The sequence below is a fragment of the Pongo abelii genome, chromosome 9 (genome assembly GCF_028885655.2).
Source record: "Pongo abelii isolate AG06213 chromosome 9, NHGRI_mPonAbe1-v2.0_pri, whole genome shotgun sequence".
Taxonomy (NCBI): Eukaryota; Metazoa; Chordata; class Mammalia; order Primates; family Hominidae; genus Pongo; species Pongo abelii.
Window position 1 is genome coordinate 30,752,432 of NC_071994.2, and position 21,006 is coordinate 30,773,437.

Genomic DNA, 21,006 nt, shown 5'->3' on the forward strand with positions numbered 1-21,006 from the left:
AGGATTGCAAACAAAACCCAGGGAAGACTGGCTGAGCTAAGGCTGCTGTCTGACTGTGGAGTAGAGGCAACAAGAGGAGGCAGAAGTTGGGGCAGGGAGTCTGAGGGAAGGATGCATCAAGCTCTAATTTGAGGAAAATAAAAAAAAGATCTAATTTGACTGCTATACTTGCAAATTCGATCAAGACACCCTTGGGGCACCCAGCATGAGAATAGGGTAACATGGACAAAATGTTTGTTGTTTATTGAATCCATTTTGGAAACAGACAACATGAAAGGTTTCTGTGAGCTCACTTGAAGAGTCAGGATTGCTTCTTGTCATCAAATATCAACCATAAGAAAATCCTAGCATAAATAATGAAAATGAATCTAGGAGAGAAAAAGTGGTTAAGAACACCTCAGCTATCACTCTTCCAATAGCTCTCTGATAGCTAACATGACCATAAACATCAATAAAATTTTTATAGGTACAGTCTATTTACTGCACGAATATCAAATGTGTACATCGATGGTAAAGTTGTAAACTGGCTAACAGTCATCAGCAATTAAGTACACTGGGTCTATACTGACACTTCCATTCTCATTTTAAGAGCTTATATATTTAATTGGTGACTGCTCTCCTCATCAGGGACATTTAAGACATGGAAAAGGCGTTTATATACACACGCACGCATGCACATATGCTTAACCTTACAAACTGAAAAAGTAAGCCCAAGCATGATTAATTACTTTGCCTGGATCAATAAATACTAGTCTCAAATGTTAAGTGTACTAATAAGGACAGAAGCTATCAGTTACATAAATTATCATGTTGCTACCTACTGATGCTCCATTTGCTAATGCATGTTAGTCAGTCAATCCGTAGACTTTATCCAACACATACATAGAGAGAGATTATTTTTTTGTTTGAAATTCTCAGCAGATCAGCAGATCTCTTTTGGACATCTCTCCCATCGCTCTTAGGATGAAAATGAAATAACTCTTAAAATAATTTCTAAATTCCCAGCCATCAAGAGCACAATTCTAATCATATTTCAAATCTTCACCCAGAAGGGAAATGCCATCAAGAGTTAAATGAGAAGGTCTCATCACCATGGCAGCTTAGACTGATCTTCACCTTCTCCCAGGACCCTCTTGCCATATTGGAAGCCAAGGTGGCTCATCTCTTTGAGATTTCATAAATACCAACAGGAAGGGTCAGAGGGGGAGCCTTGTCTTTTTTTCTGGAGCTGTTATCAGTGAGACCGACAACTACAAAGAGGAGGATAGGGATTCAAGGTGGATAAAAGCCCCCAGACCTGGAGGGAGCAGTAGGAGGATGCAGCACCGTGCCAAGGCCTGCTGCCCCCAAGTGCTTCACATGCTAGAAATTCTTGGCATTTCTTTAACCACAGAGAATAAACATCCTTCCAAAAGGTCCTGCCCACATCTCCCCTCTCTCCCCACACCGTAAAGCATGGAAACATTCCATTTTCCATGCTTCCTGGAGAATCCTCTGCCTATGAGGAAAACTGGGTCTCCCCACCCCAATGCAGCTTTTCCTAGAAACCATGAAATTTACAAATTTACACAAGCCATTGTGGATTCAAGTCCAGCTGCTTCTAGAGCTCTATGACCTAAGAGCCCTGCCCACCATGGATCTTTATCCTGAACCACTTCCAGTCTCTTTTCCCAGGAGCTCTGCTTGTGTTTTTAGTGTGAAGACTCACCCCATTGGAAATGAACAGTGCAAGATCCTATGTGCAAAATTTGCAAACATTTTTTTTGAAACGATACACATTTTAAAAATTCAAGTCAAATCCAGATACAGGCCAGTTGGTTGGTATCAGCTGGCCCCTCATACCCACCATAGGAAAGCATGATGAGAAAGTCCGTTTCTGAAATGAGAGAGACAAGAGGCACCAGCTTCTTATCTAGGGGTGAGTTCCTTGAGCTTGAGAGGAAGCCTGAGAGGGAAATGCTGAGGCTCAATGAAAGACAGGGCAGCTCCAGCCTTGCGGCCCTCCTGGGTCAAAAGCCAAAGGCCTCTGTGCAAGCAGCACATAGGATCTGGATGTAGGCGAGGATAGATCCTCACCCGCCAGTGGGGTAACTTTCCCAGCAATTCTGAAACTAAAATAAGGAAGGCACATTCCCAGAGCCCTGCTGAGTAGGGGCTTCAGGCTATTTTCACTCTACACAAAATGGGGGAGAGGAGTTCCCTCTCCACTAATTTTTCACCCATAAACCTCCACATCACTAGGAACCTAAAGGGGAACTCCAAAGGCCAACACATGCTTGGTGGTTGTATGTGTTGTCCTGACAACCTCCTGCTCCAGAAATGCCAGGAGCATTGGATATGTCATTGGGAGCATCAGGCAGTCCAACATCGGAGGGAGAAAGGCCCAGAGATGAGGATCTGAGTCAGGCTGGCAAGGCTGGAGTCAGAAAGTGACCATTAGGCAATTGGTCACTACAATTGGTGGCTACAAAGAAGTGGTCACAGTCACCAAAATAAAGAGGTTTACAACAACAGTTTCCCCTTAGGTCATTTTGACCAGGACAGTACCCTAAAAGAAATAAGGCAGCATCGCATAAAGCAAGAGCCCTCCCTCGGTAATCCGTGGAGATGGAGGGGTCCTCATCCTGGTTGCAAAACAGGAGATGGAAAGGCCCAGGGGTGGCGACTCAGCTGAGGGAAGCACAGTTCAGCTCCGAGCCCTCCTGGCTGCCCCTGGCCCCCTCCTCCAGTCCGTCAGGGCTGTCGGTGATGTTGGGTTCACTGGAGCACTGCCGGTGGGGTGGGGGGAAGCTGGGTGGCAGGAGCAGGCACTTGTTCTCACTGCTGGCCTCCTCCCCCAGGCCTGAGTGCATCATGGTGGCCATGGCCAGCAGCTGGATGTCCGAGTGGGCATTGGCCACCGTGTGCCGCCGCACGCTGCCACACTTCTCCAGGTAGGCTTCCCCCTCCTGCTCTGTCAGTGGGGTCAAGACCATCTCATTCAGTGGCCGGCTGACTGCGGTTATCGGGGAGGCATAGTTCAGGACAGTCACCTTGGGCCGGACCCTGGAGTGCCGCCTGGCTGCAAGAGAAAAATCAGCAAAGACTGTTATTGGGGAGGGGGTATTGGTGCTCAAAAGCTCCTAATCCAACTGGGGGAAAAGAACAAGGTGGTGGCTCAACCTTTAGGAGCAGCTCTTAGGTGCAGCCCTGCTACAATGCAAGGGAGGAATCTGGTGATACCTAAATGTTTCCCTTGCAACTTTACCTGTTTATGCCAGATCCTGCCTGTAACCAACCCTACCCCACATATTAGGTGGTCACCAATAGACTTTCCTTGACAGATTCAAGGGAATCTGGTGTGTTTCTCAGCCACTGCCTGAGCTTCATTGGATTTGCCCTAAAATTCCCTTTCAATCAATGTCCTCTGAGGACCTGGGCATTCCAAAAGAAGCACCCTGGCTTCCTGCAGGAGTGGCCTCTCCCGTGCCAACAGGTGACATAAAAGAGTCTTCATAAGCTGAAATCCAGAGGAAGAGATAACTGGGGAGTTACCTCAGTTGTCAAACCCAAGGTAGCAGGACTATCTTGCAAATCATACAGAACCACGACTATCAATGGCCCTTATCTCCTGCCAGGTCAAGGGTCTCAGACCTATGTTCTGTTCAAGTCAATTCTCCTGGACTCAGACAGCCTTTAGCATCATCAAAGAACAGGCTAGGTTCCATGGATCACCCCAAGGAGGCAGACACAGGAAGGCTGGATACTAATTACAAAACTGCTGCCTTTTGTTTTTTTTGAGACAGTTTTGCTCTTGTTACCCAGGCTGGAGTGTAAATGGTGTGATCTCAGCTTACTGCAACCACCGCTTCCCGGGTTCAAGTGATTCTCCCGCCTCAGCCTCCTGAGTTGCTGGGACTACAGGCGCCCACCACCATGCCCAGCTAATTTTTGTATTTTTACTAGAGACAGGGTTTCACCATGTTGGCCAGGGTGGTCCTGAACTCCTGACCTCAGGTGATCCATCCGCCTCAGCCTCCCAAAGTGCTGGGATTAAAGGTGTGAGCCACCAAGTCCAGCCTAAACTGCTGCTTTTGAATTCTCATCACATTCCAGAAACTGTGCTAAACCTAGACATTTTATCTTTTGAATCCTCCCCAGAACTGAACCTAAGTCATGGTATAGTATCAGTTTCCACTTTCCAAATGAGAAAACTGAGTCTCAGAGAGGGAAGAGCTTGCCCAAGGTCATATAGATAGAAGGTAGTTTAAGCTGGGACTCAAACAAGGTCTGTCTCTCTCCAGACCCTTGCTCTTCTAGCTGCCCATCCAAGGCCCACAGATAACTAGGGTAGGTGAAATACCTTAAGGGAAGGATGAGCCAAGTGGAGGGGCTTCAAGGGCCGGAAAAAGCATGCCCATCTGGAGATAGGAAACTTGCCTGGAGGATGTACACTGGAGATGGACCTTTAGGATGGCAGAACTCCCAGAAGTGGGAAAGGGGTGACAGAGTTCTAAGTAATGGCAGCAGCCTGAGAAAGCTGCTGAGACAGGTGCACCATCAGGTCACAGCCTGGCTGGAACAGACTCCAGGAGACAGTGGAGAGGTGACCGGGCAGGCAGATGGAAGCACCTGTGGTACCAGGTCACAGCAGAGCTGCGGGGACGCAGTTAACATCGAAGGTCATAGGGCGGGATGGGCTGTGCTCAGGAAGCTTCCTTGGGCAGAAGTGTGGCAGAATGGGCTGGAGCCAGCAAGGCCAGCAGCGAGGAAAGCCAGGGAGAAGACTCGGGTATTATATTCTATAATAAGTAGGTATCGCATATGAAAAAAGGTAATGCTAACATCAGTGTCAAGGTGAGAGGCGATCAGGAAAGGAAATAGAGTTGTGGTGATGAGAGTAAGGTGAGGAGGATGACCGCTGGAGACACCACAGAGATACTACAGAGATACTACAGAACCCCACAACTAAGAGATTGTGGGAGCGGGGCAGGGAGGAGGAGCTGTGGGACGGAACAAGGGAACGGCAGACTTGGGGGAGGGGCGAAGAATGGGGAGGATGCAGAGGAGGCAGCTCGTGAGACCCAGCGCGGGGTCCTGGCCACATCGCGTCTGAGATGCTGAAGGGGCAACCTCCACCGGCCGACAGACATGCAGTTTTGAGCTGGGAAAAGAAGTTTATGTCTAAAGACAGAAATTTGGTCATTTTCAAATATTTAAGGACAGTGAGAAATGTTGATAATATTTGCTGACAAAAGCAGAATATAAACAACAGTATTACATGCATTTTGTCCCTTTTTAAGCAAAACTGGGGTTACACTGGGTGTTGTATTCACCCACCACACCTATGTATAAAAACTGGGAAAGGCTACATCAAAATATCTGGTTATCATCTCTGGGTAAAGGTATTACCCGGTGATTTTTAAAATTTCATTATCTTTTTATTGATATGTCTTTAAAATTTTCATTCCATATGTGGGCATTTTATGATAAGAAGAAAACATTTTAGGATATGAAAATCAAAGTCCTCTGGAACTTAGTAATGGCTGGGGCCCTCCGAGTAAATGTGACCTCTCTGAAAATGAAGATGGGTAAAGGACTACATTATTCCCGTGTGTACACCTATGCTGGATGGATAAAATGAGAGGGGCTAACAGCACTACTTTCAGAGGGGCTAAAGTATTAACAGCTAACACACAGGATAGCACTTAAGAATGCTGGGTGCTGATCTGAGCATCTTGTATCTGTGAATAATTAAATCCTCTCAACCCAGTGAGGTGGGTACTGTTATCACCACTGCCACTTTACAGATGGGGAAACTAAAGCACGGAGAGGTTAAATAACTTGTTCAACATTGCAAAGAAGAGGCAAAGCTGGGACTGGAGCACAAACAGCAGCCTCCAAAAACCAGGTGAGCCCCACTGCCTTTCCAGAAGGAAGGAAACCCTAGGGTGGGTCAGAGAGGCAGGAGAAGAACCAAAACGCTCAGGTAACTGAAGCCTGGGGAGTAGAGTCCCAAGAAAGGAAGCAAATCTGACAGTGACACCCCAGCTCCCAGGGACTCTGCTCTCCCACCTTCACATGGGCTGCGCTAGGGCAGAAACCTGCACAGAGTTTGGAATACAGTAAGCACCATGACAAGGCTGGGTCCCTTGGTCCCAGAGAAGTCCCCCAACCCATGCTCCTCTTGAGGCAGTGCTGCCTCCTCTGCCACCTAGGCCTGGTATCATGTCACAAGCTGAGCGGCTCCGGACCTGAGAGAGGCAGAGGCGTGGGATGGTCCAGCCACTGCAACAGGTCTGGCCTGGGAGAGAGTGAATTTGAAGGCACGGCCATGGGAGAAACACAGCTTCAGAGGGCTGGGGGATGGGTGGGTTCTGTTCTGGGCCTTCTCTTCAGCCTCCCTTTCTGCCAGAGCACACCTCTCCCCAGCTTCCCAATCACACACACCATTTCACCTGTCCCTGCCTTCCACAGTGCCCATATCTCTGACACCCTGAAGACCCAAGAGAAAGGTGTTCCCTCTGCCAGCCAGGCAGGACAGTGCTGTGGGGAGAAAGGGAGTGGGGCCCGATGGTATCAGTATTTCCACCACACTCGGACAGGAGGGGGAACACCCCACTTTCCAAGAGGAAAGCAAACCATGCTGTTCACAGACTGGCCCATGGGCCCACGTGGCTCATGCTGCTTTCCTTTACTCTCTGCTCTTCCAGTGGATCTGGAGGGCCCTAGACACGGGTGTCAGCCACTTCCAGAGCCCATGCTCCCGGAAGGAGATCACAGCAAGACCTGCCCACATCCATCTGCAAAGCTCACAGCAGCTCCTGTCATCGGACTGTTGTGTGTTTGTATAAATAATGAAGAGAATGAAATTCTAACTCTTTGGACTAAATCTTGAGTCTACTGACTCAGAAGCCCAAGGGGCCTATTTGGTGGTAACAATAACAATTTTTCAAAATCAAAGGATAATACATAGAATTTAGAGTGTAGAGTGTGTTGCCACCCATGATTCTCGCTGTTTAGTCCCAATCTCCCACCAAAACAGAGTTGTTCTCAGTATGCCCACTGCACAGATGAGGAAGACTGAGGCTCAGCCCCGGCTCTCTTGGGTTCTAGGTGGCAGTGCCCACACTTCCCCCACTACATGCTGCTGTGTCTCAGAGGATTACTGCTGCCCTCAGAAGACATGTTCCTTGAAGTGGCCCACCCACTGAAGTCAAGTAATAGCAAACACTGCCCCCCAGCAGATGCTAGACAAGAAGCTGACCCTGGCGCCCCTCTTTGGAGATAAGAGACAAAACGCCAAGGAGCAACCAAGAATACGCCAGGCATTGGCAGCGGTTCTTTCTGAAGCATGGACGCTCGTACTCTCCAAGTTACACATTTCTATAATGTTCCCACATTCTTATAATAACCTGTATTACTTTTATGATCTCTGAAATCAATAACTATAAAACAAGCACCAGAAGAGTTCAAAGCAGCAAGGATCCCATTGAAAAACTGTCCTTAAAAAAAAAATGCCCTTAAGAACAATTCATTTCTCTCTCACTGCTGATAGAAATACACACTTCAGATTGCTGTTGGGAAACCCATGTTGGGACCTGAACCCTACAACCAGTCTAGCAGGAGATGGGACGAGACCTGTCTGGGGAGCATTTGCTGCATGCAGATGGCTGGGCCTCTGAGACTGGGTACCTACCTGCCAGGAGGGGTTTGTGCAAAGGGTAGGGTCAAAGAGGTAGACAGTAGTGACATTATTTCTAATGTTGCTAGAGATTTCGACGTTTGTTTTTTGTGTTTTTGAGACGGAGTCTCGCTGTGTTGCCCAGGCTGGAGTGCAGTGGCACGATCTTGGCTCACTACAAGCGCCGCCTACTGGGTTCATGCCATTCTCCTGCCTCAGCCTCCAGAGTAGCTGGGACTACAGGCGCCCACCACCACGCCCAGCTAATTTTTTTGTATTTTTAGTAGAGACAGGGTTTCACCGTGTTAGCCAGGATGGTCTCGAACTCCTGACCTCGTGATCCGCCCGCCTCGGCCTCCCAAAGTGCTGGGATTACAGGTGTGAGCCACTGCACCCGGCCTCGATAATGTTTTATAAGAGTATGGGGGACTCCTCTCTTTGGGGAAGGGGTATCTGGAAAGATACAGTATTGATGTTAGATTTTATAATATGGCTGAAACTTGGAAGAAAGGCTGGGACCAGAGAGGACAGAGGGTAAATCGAGAGAACAGGAAATCAACTTGCTTGGCAGACACATGCAGCATCTTTGTAGGAAATGAGAATTCGTCTGATGATTTCCGCAGGTCCCGACCCACTGGGATGAGCCAGGGAAAGGTGTCTCCAATGATCCTTGGAGGGCCCAGGCAGCAAATGGACAAGAGAAGCCACTCTGGCTGCTCACAGGCCAAGAGCTGGAGCCAGAGTGAGGGGGGCTGCCCTGGAGGAGGAGACCGCAACACCACCTGTCCCCACCTTCAACAAACACTACCACCTGTACATGCAAAATGCTACACTAGCTGCAGAGAAGAAAAGAAACATAAATCTGATGTGGGGCCCCCAACATGGGCTTGAGCCTAGCGCACTTGTGTACCTCCATGCATGTATGTTCACATGTCAGGGGCAAGAGTTCTTAGGAGCAACTATTTACTGAGCATCTATGATATGCTAGGTACTGAACCAAAAAGGAGGTGTTCCACTGATGGCTTCTAACCACTTTGCAGAAGAACCTGAAGTTGAGATGTGGAATAACTACAGTCATAGTTAGTGATGAAACCAGGACTCAAACCCAGAGCTGACAGCGCAGGCCCAGCTCATGACCCACACACACAAATAACTGTTAGAACAGGTCAGTGTGGCAAATGTCAGGTCGGAGATACAGACGACAGCACCCTGGAAATTCAGAGGAGAAGGAAGAGAAGTCACAAAGAAAGCCTATTTCAGATGGGCTGTGATTCTCTAGGCTTGACTTACAGACTGAACCACTCACTCACAGGAGAGGTCTGTGCCAGGTCCTGGGATACAAAATCCCTGCTCTCAATGAGCAAGCTCAGTGTAAGGGAAAGGCTGAGAAATAGGACACGGCAATACAGCAAAGCAAGGCCAAGGATGTGGTTTGGGATCCAGGGGAGGGATTGGGGAGGTACACACAACCTTCCCGGGGAGTGATTCCATGGGCGCCAGGCCGCCTTTAGCTGGGCGTCCATAACATAGCAGGCAGCTCTACCTGGCCCTTCCCTGAGACAGGGCAGCTTCTTCCTCCTGCTGGTCCTGAATAGAAGGACAGGGCCTCTGTGCTTAGCCCTCTGTGGCTCAGAAGTTGCTCCAGGCCACACAGCTGAGCCCCAGCTCTTGTGGTTTCCAAGGCCCTGCTCTCTGCACAGCTGCCTCAGCCTCTCTCCCCCTGCTGATGACTCACAGGAGAGGCTACAGCTCTTCCTTCTACTTTCTGGGTGGAATGTTTTCATTCCCAAGATTGGGTGTGGGCAGAGCCAGGACCACAGGGACCGCAAGGCTGTGTTGAGTCCCCCGGGCAGACAGCGTTTCCTTGCTAAGTTCCCGCCAGACTCCAGAGCCAAGCCTCAGACAAGTGCGTCAGCTGTGTCCCCACTGGGAGGTCAGGCCTGCTGGGCCCCTTGGGAGGCCTTAAAACTGAACGCCAGGCGCAGGGCTGGCAGACAGCAACCGACACTCTTCCTTCTTGTTCTCCTCCCCAACCTTTTTCTTCTTTGCTCCCAGGAAGGCAGGGCCCTGTCACCCAGGGAAGGGAATCTCCCACTAAGGGACTGATTATCCTGTGGGTACCCCCTGGGGCTCCAAACCAGCCCTTCCCTTGCAGTGGTGCCCTTTTAGCGGGAAGAGGGCCGGGTCCTGCCATTTCAGCAGGCATCTCCAGGCCACCTCTGCCTCCTCCTCTTCCCTTTCACACGGGGTGAGGCCAAGGGGAGGCTTTATTCCCTCCTCACTCACCAGGAGCCCTGCTGAGCACTGGCATTCACTGGCATTCATCCCCTGCACCGGAGCCAGCAAGAGCAGCTCCTTTCAAACCCCCAGAGAGAAGCAAAGCCTGGATAAGGCCGTCCTCGGGCCCTTTGTTGGGGACTTGGTTCCCAGGCTTTTGATCTCCCAGGCTCCCTGGCCAGGCCCCACCGGAGCGACCGCCATAATAAGGCCATTGTGACCCCAGCACACCAAGCCCGTGGTGGGCGTCCCTCTCCAGGCTGGCACCTGAAAGCCGTGAATGCTGGCTTGTCACGCAGAGAAGTTACAGTATCCTGAAGGAGAAGGGCCCTCCCCCAGGGAGACACAATGGACGGAGGCCTGTGGGAGGCCAGGGCCTTTGTGTGGGAGAAGTCGAGCGTGCTGCTGAGTGTGTGCTCTGGAGGGCCCTGCAAACATCAGGGAAACAGCCTGGAGACTTCGGGGACTTGAAAGATGGGGCAAAGGCCAGCCTCTGAGGAGTCGGCCTTTTGAAAAAAAGTTTCACTATCCTCATCCTCCTCCCTCACCAACTCCCACTGTTGCAGAAAAGTGGCTGCTTTGGAGAGGGGGACACATTCTCTCACTCTCATCATGGGCCTCTGACCTATGCATACCCAGGGGTGAGGCCGGGCTGGCAGGAAGGAACACCTCCCGGGAATCCTCGTGCAGTCAAACACAGGCGCGGGCGCGTGAGTGCAGTGCGGAGCCCCGGGAATAAACCGCTTCTCTGGCTCTGGTCACCTACCCTGCAGGTGACCGGGAGACTGAAAGCACAACAGTACCTTGCAGGATGGAATGAGTTACGTGCCAAAACCCTGGTCAGTAATCCAGCGTGAGTGGTGGCTTCTGAGGGGATGGGTGGCCCCCGCTGCCTGTGACCACGCCTACCTGTGACCACGCCTACCTGCGACCACGCCTACCTATCCTTGGCCCAAGGGAGCTGCGGCAAAGCCCTCCCATAGGTAAAGGGGTTTATCACCCCCAACCCGACTCCTTAGTTTTTACTTCAGCCAGCCATCTCAACGCTCCCCTCCCACAGGCAAAATAAACCTTTTACTAAGGGGTAGACGGAGGCCCTGAGAGTCCTCTCTTTATCTGGAAAGCAGTGTCCTCAGTCAGGATGGGCACCCCTGTGACCACTTTAGCTTCTTAGGATCCAGAGACATGGGGTGAAATATCTGGCTTAGGATCCTTCTTGGGCTAAGGAACACCTCTTGGGCTGTCCCTTGATAAAGTCACCTCTTCAAAGTTGGCAGCGGTCAGTGCGGGTGGGGGTGGGGGTGATGGTAGAGCATGTGGGGCAGCTGATAAAGTATCCACAGCTTGAGGCATTGGAATCCTGGCTCCATGTGACCTTAATCCTCACTTGCTTCCCCTGTAAACCTGGGAACAGCAGTGTCTGCTCCATGGCCCAGCATCCAGCACCGCCAGCACCATGCCCAGGACGAAGTCTGTGTCCAGTAGCTTCCCTTGCCATCAGCTTCCTTGCAACTCTGAAGCCCTTTCAATTCCTCTAACGCTCTTTCCTCTTGCTCACCTCCTGTCCTCCAAACCCTCCCAAGGTCCTCCCCTTGGCCTGGGGATAATCATCCCTCTCTGTTTACTCAGCTAACTTATATTCATCCTGCAGGTCCCATCACAGACATCATTACTTCCTCCAGATAGTCTTCCCTGATTCCCTAGTCAAAATGAAGTCCCTGTGCCCTGGGACCTGTGGCCCCTGTACTTTCCCCCTCAGAACATGTGTACACTGATGAGACACTGCCTTGTTTGTGACTTCTTCCATGGACTGTGTGCACTGGAGGGTAGGGATAGGTTGGCTTCATTTACAGATATATCTATAACACCACCCAGCATGCCAGGACAGGGTCTTAGTACACATTTGCTGAAATGATAATTTAAAATTAACCAGAAGAGGGTCACATCCTTCCCTCCCCGCCCCTAGTGCGACAACTCTCCAGAGGCAGGGACTGTCCTAGGTACAAGAATAAAACCTTGAGTCTTTGCTTTATAATTTGGCAAAAGTGTGCATTATTCTTATTTTAGTTGGAAAGCTAGAGCTATCCCCTCTTAGAGTGAGTCCTCCCTGAAGAAACTTCCCAATTGACTCTTGTTCCTGGGATAGGACACCAGAATATGCCACCACAAAATATGCCTCTTGGGCGTAAGGATTTATGAACTGAAGGCAGTTAAGAAGCAGATACAGGAAGCTCTCTGTCCTCCCTCTATTTGCTTAAAGGCAGGATATAGATGTATAAAGACAAACGGTATCCCATCCCACTTCTACCAGGGAGAGCAAAGGTTAACCACTGAAGACAATTTTAGACCCTTATCAGCCAGCAATGGCATCAGAGAAACCTACATGAACAAGCCTCACTAACCAGCCCTTATCTGCCATCTATTTCCCTTGCCACAAGCTGCCACCCCTGAAGACTCAAAGTTGTTTTTCTTTGCCTTGTCACTTCTCTAGAAATTTATTTTTTGTTGTTGAAGATGCTATATAAGCTGGAATTCAAAGCCACGTATTTAAGAACTACTAACTCCCTGGGTGTGACCCATGTATGTATGAAACATACAATATTAATAAGCTGCTGTTTGTTTTTCTCCTGTTAATGTGTTACAGGGGTCTGTTCCAACTAAGAGCTTAAGAGAGTTGGAAGAAAAACTGTTTTTCTTCCTCTACAGTGGCATTAGGCCCAAACAATGGTGGCGTTCCTGCCATGGCCCAGCTAACCTGCTGACGTCCTGACAGCTCCCTGGATGCCCCTGTCCCCCAAATTCAGTGAGCTGAGCCAGCAGGAAGGTGGGCTCCAGGAGACCGCAGCAACATGGCGCCCAGCTCAGAGTGGGGCTGCAGAAGACTGTTTTCCTTCAGTGTCATTGAAACTCTGGCTCATTCCAGCTCCTGGGAGGAATGAGTGAGGAAGGGAGGGAGGAGGGAGAAGAACCAGCAGGCAGCAGGCTGGGGCCAGCACCCTCCGATCTGTGGTGGCTGTGGTTAAGCTGGTGTCTCCAGAAAAACATGAGCAGGGTGGTGAAAACTGCCAGCTGGCCCTGGCTCTTGCTGTGGTAGAGAGGCCCAGGAAGGGCAGGAACCTCACTGGAGGACGCTCCTTTCTTTGAAGCTCAACTACTACAACTCCATTAAAGCGAGAAGAGGGGGCATCAGGTTCCCAATTTGAGTAATCCATTTCCGCCTCTGCATCTCTCTGTGGGTGCTGGCTCCCCTGGCCCTGAAGTACCGTTGCTGCCCATCATCTAACATTTTTTGAGTGCCTACTATATGCCAGGCACCATTCCTGAGGACAGAACAATGAATAAAACATTTCTGCATTTTGAGCGTTTATATTTCAGACAATAACTGGGTTTATTATTATTATTATTATTATTATTATTATTGGAAGCCTTATCATACAGCTATTTCTACAAAGACTGGTCTGAGAGCTATTTTGTATTATATTATAGAGATATTTGTACTGAACCCATCTAGACTGCAGTGTCACTGAGAGAAGGAACAGATCTGATTCATCTCCAGATTTCCCGAAGTGCCTGGTACAGAGCCTGACACTCACTGATGCTAGGTTTACAGCCATCAAAAAAAGGCCCCAACAGGATTTGTCCCCAAATCCAAGAGCCCCTTTCCTTGCCATGTGGTGGTACCTACAGAAATGGAGTGGGAGACAGCAACTCGATAACATCTGGCCATGCATACAAGTTGGCCTGACATTTCCAGTTGGTTTCAAAGGGAAATCCATCACAGGAGGTTTCTCTACTCAACCAGAGGGAGGGTGTAACAAAGCACAGTGTCTGGTGTCAGATACAGAAAGATTAATGTCCTAGGCACACCAAAATGATCAAAGCCACTGATCAAAGATGTGGATCAGACAAGCACCACCACAAAGGCACAGTATCGGTCCTTGGGGAGGAATCATCAAGGGGGAGAAGGTTACTGCAGCCTCCAGAGGCCAGGAACGTGAGTGCTTAAGATGCACGGATTTACACTGACCCGCACAGGAAGCAAAAGGCTGTGCTCAGTTAAACAGTGCTAGTATCAGTGCTCAGTTAAACAGTGCTCAGTTAAACAGTGCTGGTATCATGATCACCGGGCCTCTTGACAACCTGAGAGCTGCACTCCTTACCCAGCGTGTACGTGGGGCCTGAGAAGCTACGGTCCCCGCTGATGTCGAGGAAAGGAGAAACCACTTGCTTCACCAGCTCCTCCAGTTGCAAATAACTCTCACTTGGGCCTGTGGGCTCGTGAACACTCTGGAAAATGAACAGCCAAGATACACAAAGGTCAGTGTTCATTGCCATGACCAGCAGGTTCCCACTCAACAAATCCTGATTGTCCTCCTCTAATGTACAAGGCTGTGTTGCTGGCAGGCAGCATCCTTGCAATTAGGATGAAGGAAACTGAGGCCTGAAGCCTTAGTCACTTGCCATGAGTCACTGCAATTAGAACTGTGCATGGTTAGTACCACAGCAGCCTCTCCCATTGGGCCACCAATGCAGTGTGGGTGTCCCACCTCCAAGGCTGAGATCTGGCTGGTCTCAAAGACAATAATCCTACCCATACTGTCATCGTGACTGGTTCATAAACAGCACAGAGACATTTAACATATATTAATGTACGGAGGTCTCCTGACAATGCAAAGAGGAAGGTGCTCTTATTATCCCCCTTCTATGGATGAAGAACTAAAGACCCAGAGAGCTTAAATACCTTCAGCAGAAAAACACAGCCAGTAAATGGCAAAACCTGAACTGGAACCCTGGCTATCTGGCTCTGATCCCCTCTTCTGCCACTTGCTAACAGGCTAGAAAAGAAGAGAGGAAAGAATATGGAAAAGTTCAGGGCTGTAAGAGAAAGGGATAATTCTTTTTCAGCCAGGAATAGTTTTAGCACCAAGATGAAGAGCCAATTAAAAACCCCGGCATGACAGGAGTCCTCAAAGCTAAGCCCCGAGTAAAGAATGGTCAAAACCAGAAAGGAGCCAGTAACCAATGTTTTCTAGAAAACTGGCAGACTCCTGGGGAGTTCAGCTTCTTGCTGGAAAGGACTCAAACATGCTGTCATGTTGAGGGGCTGCAAAGAAGCAAAGACCACCTGGCAGGAGAGGGGACTGGCCAGGAAAGAAACAAATCTCCGTGGGGCTGTGCCCAGCCCAAGGGGTTAACATGCAAATTCTCGAAATGGAGTAGACTCTAAATCACTTTCACTTTCAAAGTAGACTCCACTCCAGTGCGGTGTTTCAGGGATTGAAGGGGAAGCTGTTCAGGTAATGAGGCAGGAAGGGCTGACTCCTGCATGTTGGCAATCCCAGGGGGAGATGTAAGCTGCCAAGGAAACAGGCTCTTCCTTGGCCCCTTTTTGGTACCATTACATAGAGGTGGGTGCGGCCAGGGGCTGGGGGAGAGAGGACACAGCTTCAGGCAATACAAGGAGGCTGAGAACGGGGCTATGGTGCAGATTTGGAGGTAGAAACAGGGCCAGAAGAGATGCAGAGAAAATGAGTGGCTTCTCTCCCAAACCTTCCACACATGCTAAACAGGGAGGGACCACAGAAAAAGGAGAAGTGGCAAAAGGTGGGAAGAAAATGGATAATGAACACGTGATTTGGAGCTGGATGGTTTTCTCTCAGAAAAGTTGTTGCTGAGAACTTGGCTTGTGCACAGCTCTCTAGGAAGGTGCTGTCCTCAGCCCTTGGCTTGGCTGCCAAACAGCTATGGAATTTGTGTGGTCCAGCGTAAAATGAAAATGCAGGGCCTCGTGTTAAAAAATCATTAAGAATGTCAAATGGTGATGGGAGAAAATAAAACCAAGCTCAGGGTCCTCTGAACACAGGCTGCACACCCTGCCTGGCTGGGGCCCCTGAGAATGCACCATTCTTACGGTGGTCTCAGGACCTGTCTGCATCAGCTGGGAGGAAACAGATCTTCACACTGGTCAATATCTCTGATTCTGCCTCTCACTGGGGCAGTTTGAAGGCAGAGCACATGGCCCACTGTAGGAGTATTTGTACGTGTTGGGAAGGGTGGAGTTGGGTCAGGGACATTGTGGAAGAGCGACAGAAAAGACGGAGCTGAAGGCCTAAGAAAGAGCTCTTTTCTCTGTAGTAGGGTCAGGTAGTTTTGAAAAATATCAGCCCCAGGTCTCCTGGCACTGTGGAAAGTACAGGTCTAGGAAGAGAATGGACAATTCTAAGTACCGAGGCCCAAATTTCCTGTAGCAGATATGGCCCCAGAGCAGTGCCACCTGGAAGTTCCATTCAGATCCAGAGGCCATCGCCCTTGCTGCTCAAGATGGACTTGGGCCGGGGAAAGATCCGGGTTCTTCATAGTCACACCCCCAGCCCCAGGCTCTAGAGCTCCTGGCGAGGAAGAACATGGGCCAAAGGCACCATTCCCAGGAAGCCCTCAGGGGAAGTGATGCCAGATGCCCTGCAGGAGAGAGGGACGATCTTTAATGATCTGTAGGATGCCTGTGGGGCGTTTCCGAGTACCCTGGGAGACTGCAGAAGGGAGGCAGTAGTTGCCTAGAAAGGTTAAGTGGAGGTAGGAAGACAAGGGCTAAAGGATGGGGAGCAATCCAGCTCTCTTATAAATGAGTACAAGACCTTGAGAAAGGTCGCCACCTTCTCTGAACCTCCATCTCAGCTGTGAGATGGGAAAAATAATGGTATAGACACAGGAGGAACCATTTCCTTGCCTGACTTTCTGGAAATTCGCCACGATCCCAGAGCTTCTTTGACTGTACTTCCCTCTACCAAGAGAAGAAGCCCTACATGACGGTCACCAACATGGGTGTGACGTCAGGGACCCAGCATCAGTCCTGCTCAACCTTCTACTAGCTGGTGCTATATTCCCTGGACAGTGTTTAATTAATACCTATATGTGCCAAAGACTATGCTGGGTGCTGAGGGCACAAGGGCAAGGAGAAAACACTGACCTGCCTTGATTAGACAGGGGCTTGAGGACCCCAGAAGACAAAGTGTTCTGAGCAGAAGGAATGGTGAGCACAAAGATCCCATGGCAGCCAGGAGAAGCCAAGAAGACCAGAGCAGTGGGGAAGTCAGGTTCCAGGCAGGGATGGAAGGGTGGGAGACGCTGAAGGCCAGGGTACAGACTTGGGCTGTTTTTCTAAGATTGATTGGAAACCACTGAAGAGTTTGAGGCCGTCCCATGGAGAGCAAATGGGGGCAGGAACCAGAGTGCATGAGGGTAGATTCTCCTGGGCAAGCAGCCTCACCTGTCTTTGGGGACTCAGGGGTATGATGACAGCTTTCTCATATGGTTGCAGGGCTACCTGGCATAGGGCCCGGAATGTTGGAATGTGATAGGCGTTTTTCATTATAGACACAGGCCCTCCTGTTCCAGCAGCAACAGGTGAGAGTCTTCACCTGCAGGACTGGATCAATTCTCCTTCCCACAAAACCAAACAAACCGCCACCGCCCAAAACACAAAGGAATCTCTTCTCAGCCCTAAACTATTATAAACTGAAATGGGAAGATGGGAGCCCAACTTTCCGAATGTTCCTATCAGAATCCCAAAGGGCTCATTTTCAAGACTCCTTATTCAGGAAGCATGCTCTAATTAAGGCTTCTCAGACCCGAGCCCCACATGCATTTTTCTATCCCCCTCCTTCTCCATCTCTTCCATAAAAATACTTGACCTGGCATTCTGGCCAATTACACCCACCCTCATCCTATTAGGCAACTCTTCCTCCTCTCTAATTACAGGAAAGGGGGAGAATGCCCAGAAGGATGGCCCAGCTTCAAGGACTGAAAGAGAACACCAGCTGGGGGATGTGGGGGAAGGATTGGGGCCCCAATGCCTGACATTCCATTGCTACTGTGAGGGCGGCAAGGGGTCACCACTAGCCTGATCAAGGATGAAGCCATCTTCCCTAAGGATGGGCTCAGAGCTAATGCTGCAGCATCTGAACTTGTTACAGAGGTGAAGAGGCATAGTAGTCACCTCTTGCAGGTGTCCCTAGCCAAAAACCCTACTCATCGAGAATTGTGTGCCCCCACCCATAGGAATGAGTTTGCCAAGGCCATGTTTATACTGCTTGATCTTATTCAAGGGTCATGGCTGATTGGGCAAAGAGGAATCATCTAGCCCAAGCTGGACCAATTAAATTATTTCCTCTGGGGAGGAAGCACGGTGTGCATAATTCCAAATCTTACTGCCTCTTCCTAGCTGAGGGACCTCAGGCAAGCACACAACTTACTAGGTTTCATTTTCCTCACCTCTAAAATGGGAATAACAACAATGCCTACTTCATACGGTGATTGTCTGGATTATCTGATTAAGGAAACAACACACTTAACGTCCTTGGCCTGTGCCTGGCACATAGCCAAGGACCAATAAGTGTTAGCTCAAATTCCTAGTATTGATTTAGAATTGGGATTGAGTGACACTAGGCAGCCACTGGGCAGTCTCTTACTGGAAACACATCAGCTCTGAGGTGTCACATTCGATCAGGTACAAACCAAACATAGAACATAAGCTTGCAGGGAGAAAAAGACCAAGTCCAGGAAAGATAGGACAAGATAAGACAGACAAAGTAGCTCAGATACAAGTAGAGACTAGGAAGTAGAGAAAGGATGGTGGCTTCATGGCCCGAGACAGCCTCATTCCTGGTTGTAATCCCTCCTGAAGTCCATCTGCCCTGGGAGCTTTTCAGGGAGTTACTCATCTGCTTAAGCTAGGCCAAAAGTGTATTCTTTGCTATGACTTGCAACCTGTGGCTCCCTGGCATCACTGGAGAGGGGAAAAGGGCATCTACTTCCTGAATGAAAGACTATGCTTCCCTCACTCCCCAGTGTGGTCCTGGCACCAAGCACAGCACCAGGACCTAACAGGTGCTCAGTGAATGCACCTCAAGTGAACAAATGAATGAATGAATGAACACGGGCCAACAAACTAAATAGTAGTAAGCCAAGCTAAGGTGCTCTGGTCACTAGGTTCCTTCCCCCTCATCTCAGAAAGGCAATCTCTTCCCTCGCTCCCTCCCTCCACCGTGGGGCAAGTCTCCAGCACAGCCTCACCTGCAGGATGAGCAACATCTGGACAATGGACGAGGGCAGCTTGGACTGGGCCAGCAGCAGCAGGTCACCCAGCTTCACCTTCAGCAAGACTAGGTCTCGGAAGCCCAGCAGGGAGATCTGGCGGATAGTCAGCTCCTGGCCCTAGAGAGGACAGAGGAGAGAGGGCCGGGAGGTGAGAGCTTACTGAATCTGCCACTGACCATGTGGGGTTCAAGACAACACAGGTTTATATAGTACCAAAGATGGGATGAGGCGTCTGCAAGGGCCAGTGTGTCTTTCAAAGAACCAAAGACTTGGCTCCTCTGGAATTAAAATGCTGTTAAGATAAGGCACGACTCCACCTGCCTACCTAAATGACCCAAAGACAATACAAGGCACATATAATCAGGGCCACACTATTATAAGTGCTATGAGTGGCCAGGAAGGAGAGAAAGAGAAAGATGGGAGAAACAAAGAGAAGATCAATACTACCTCCCTACATTCAAGGCCGTTTTCTCAACTTCATCTGTAATGTATCCGAACATCTATCATACAAATAAAGAAGGAAAACACAGGACCTCTTAGATTGTTATATAAATACTGGTAATTTAGGAAGGAAAATAAATAGGAAAGTAGGAGGAAAGGGATTTGTTCAATTGTGGGGATGGGGTAGGGAGCAGAAGGTGAAAATAATAACTATAAATAAGCTAACATGTATTAAATTCTATGTGCTAGGCATGATTCTACATAGTTTAGATGTCAACAACATGTGTAATCCCCACAACCACCCTTTGAGATAGGTACCATTATAAAACCCATTTCACAGATGCAACACCCAAAAACCCAGAGAGTTACTATAATTCAACCAAAGTACAGCTGTGTTTCAAACCCAAACTTTTTTTTTTTTTTTTCTTTTATTATTATTATTATTATTATCATTATTATACTTTAGGTTTTATGGTACATGAAACTTTTTGATTTTAGAGCTGCTCAAGTTTCCCAAGACCAAAAGAGAAAGGAAGGTGCACTTTTCAGTCTCCTTTGCACAATACATACAATGTGCACTAAAAATCGGTTGTTCTTGGTAGAGCCAAACCCATTTCACAGATGAAACATCTGAAAACCCAGAGACTTACTATAATACACCCAAAGTAGAGGTTGGTTTCAAACCCAAACTTCTTGATTTTAGAGCTCAAGTTTTTTAAGAACAAAAGAGAAAAGAGGGTGCATTTTTCAGACTCTCCTTTGCACACATACATACAAATGCACACTAAAAGTCGGTTGTTCCTGGTAGAACCAAAGACATCAGTAGGGTACCCTCCCAAGCTGACCAAGGTTTAAGGATGTTTTATATTTCCTGCCACTCTGTAGTTTTATAGAAACATGGTCAAGAGTGGTTTTGCTATCTCTATATCCCCTGACCCCCCACATCCAACAGATACACACAATCACCACCCATACCTTTAAATAACATAAAAAATTATAAATAGAGCTCACATTATGTTGGGTGCTTTAAATAAGTTATCTTATAATGAGAGACATTGATTGGGTTTTATTCCTTCAATATCTTTTAAAAGTTGGCCAGCTGGTACTACCTCTGTTGGATGGATGGATGGACAGAGATGCTGAGGCAACAGGAGAGAGCCAGCATTAGGCAGCATTATTCTGGCCAGGTCCTGGCTCTTCGTCCTGTGTGATGCTGGAAGCAGAGGGGACATAAATAACTTTTTGTTCACAACCTTCTAGGGAAGTGAACAATAGAACTGTCTGATTTAATCTATAGAATGTGGGAAGAGAGAAAAAGGAAGACTGGGGCAGGCAACCTTCTAGAAACTAGAACGGCAATTCTGGTGGGAAGGAAAGACTGCAAAGCAAAAGGAAACAATTCTAGGACCTCCTGCTCCAACAACTGCCAAATCACTTTCCAGAACTGATTATCTAGGAATTCCCTAGAAGGTCATCAAGGCATCCCGAAGGACTCTTCATTCCCCCGAACTGCACTCCAAATAGACGAT

At 48.8% G+C, this 21,006-nt stretch overlaps 1 protein-coding gene across 12 annotated transcripts in view; it reads right to left on the minus strand.

The window, feature by feature from the left end:
* Positions 1–217: 217 nt before the first annotated feature.
* PRR5L (proline rich 5 like) overlaps positions 218–21,006 on the minus strand; it is an 87,450-nt gene continuing 66,661 nt past the window's right edge. For 11 of the 12 annotated variants that reach the window (XM_024254931.3, XM_009246465.4, XM_063728480.1 and 8 more), the window contains 3 exons: positions 19,013–19,153; positions 14,101–14,227; positions 218–3,061 (listed from right to left, as the gene is read on the minus strand). In XM_024254931.3, coding sequence (XP_024110699.1) covers positions 2,667–3,061; positions 14,101–14,227; positions 19,013–19,153 — 663 coding nt within the window. In that variant the 3' untranslated portion in view covers positions 218–2,666. The remainder of the gene's footprint in view (positions 3,062–14,100; positions 14,228–19,012; positions 19,154–21,006) is intronic. The other variant, XM_009246466.4, reaches the window with a different exon arrangement.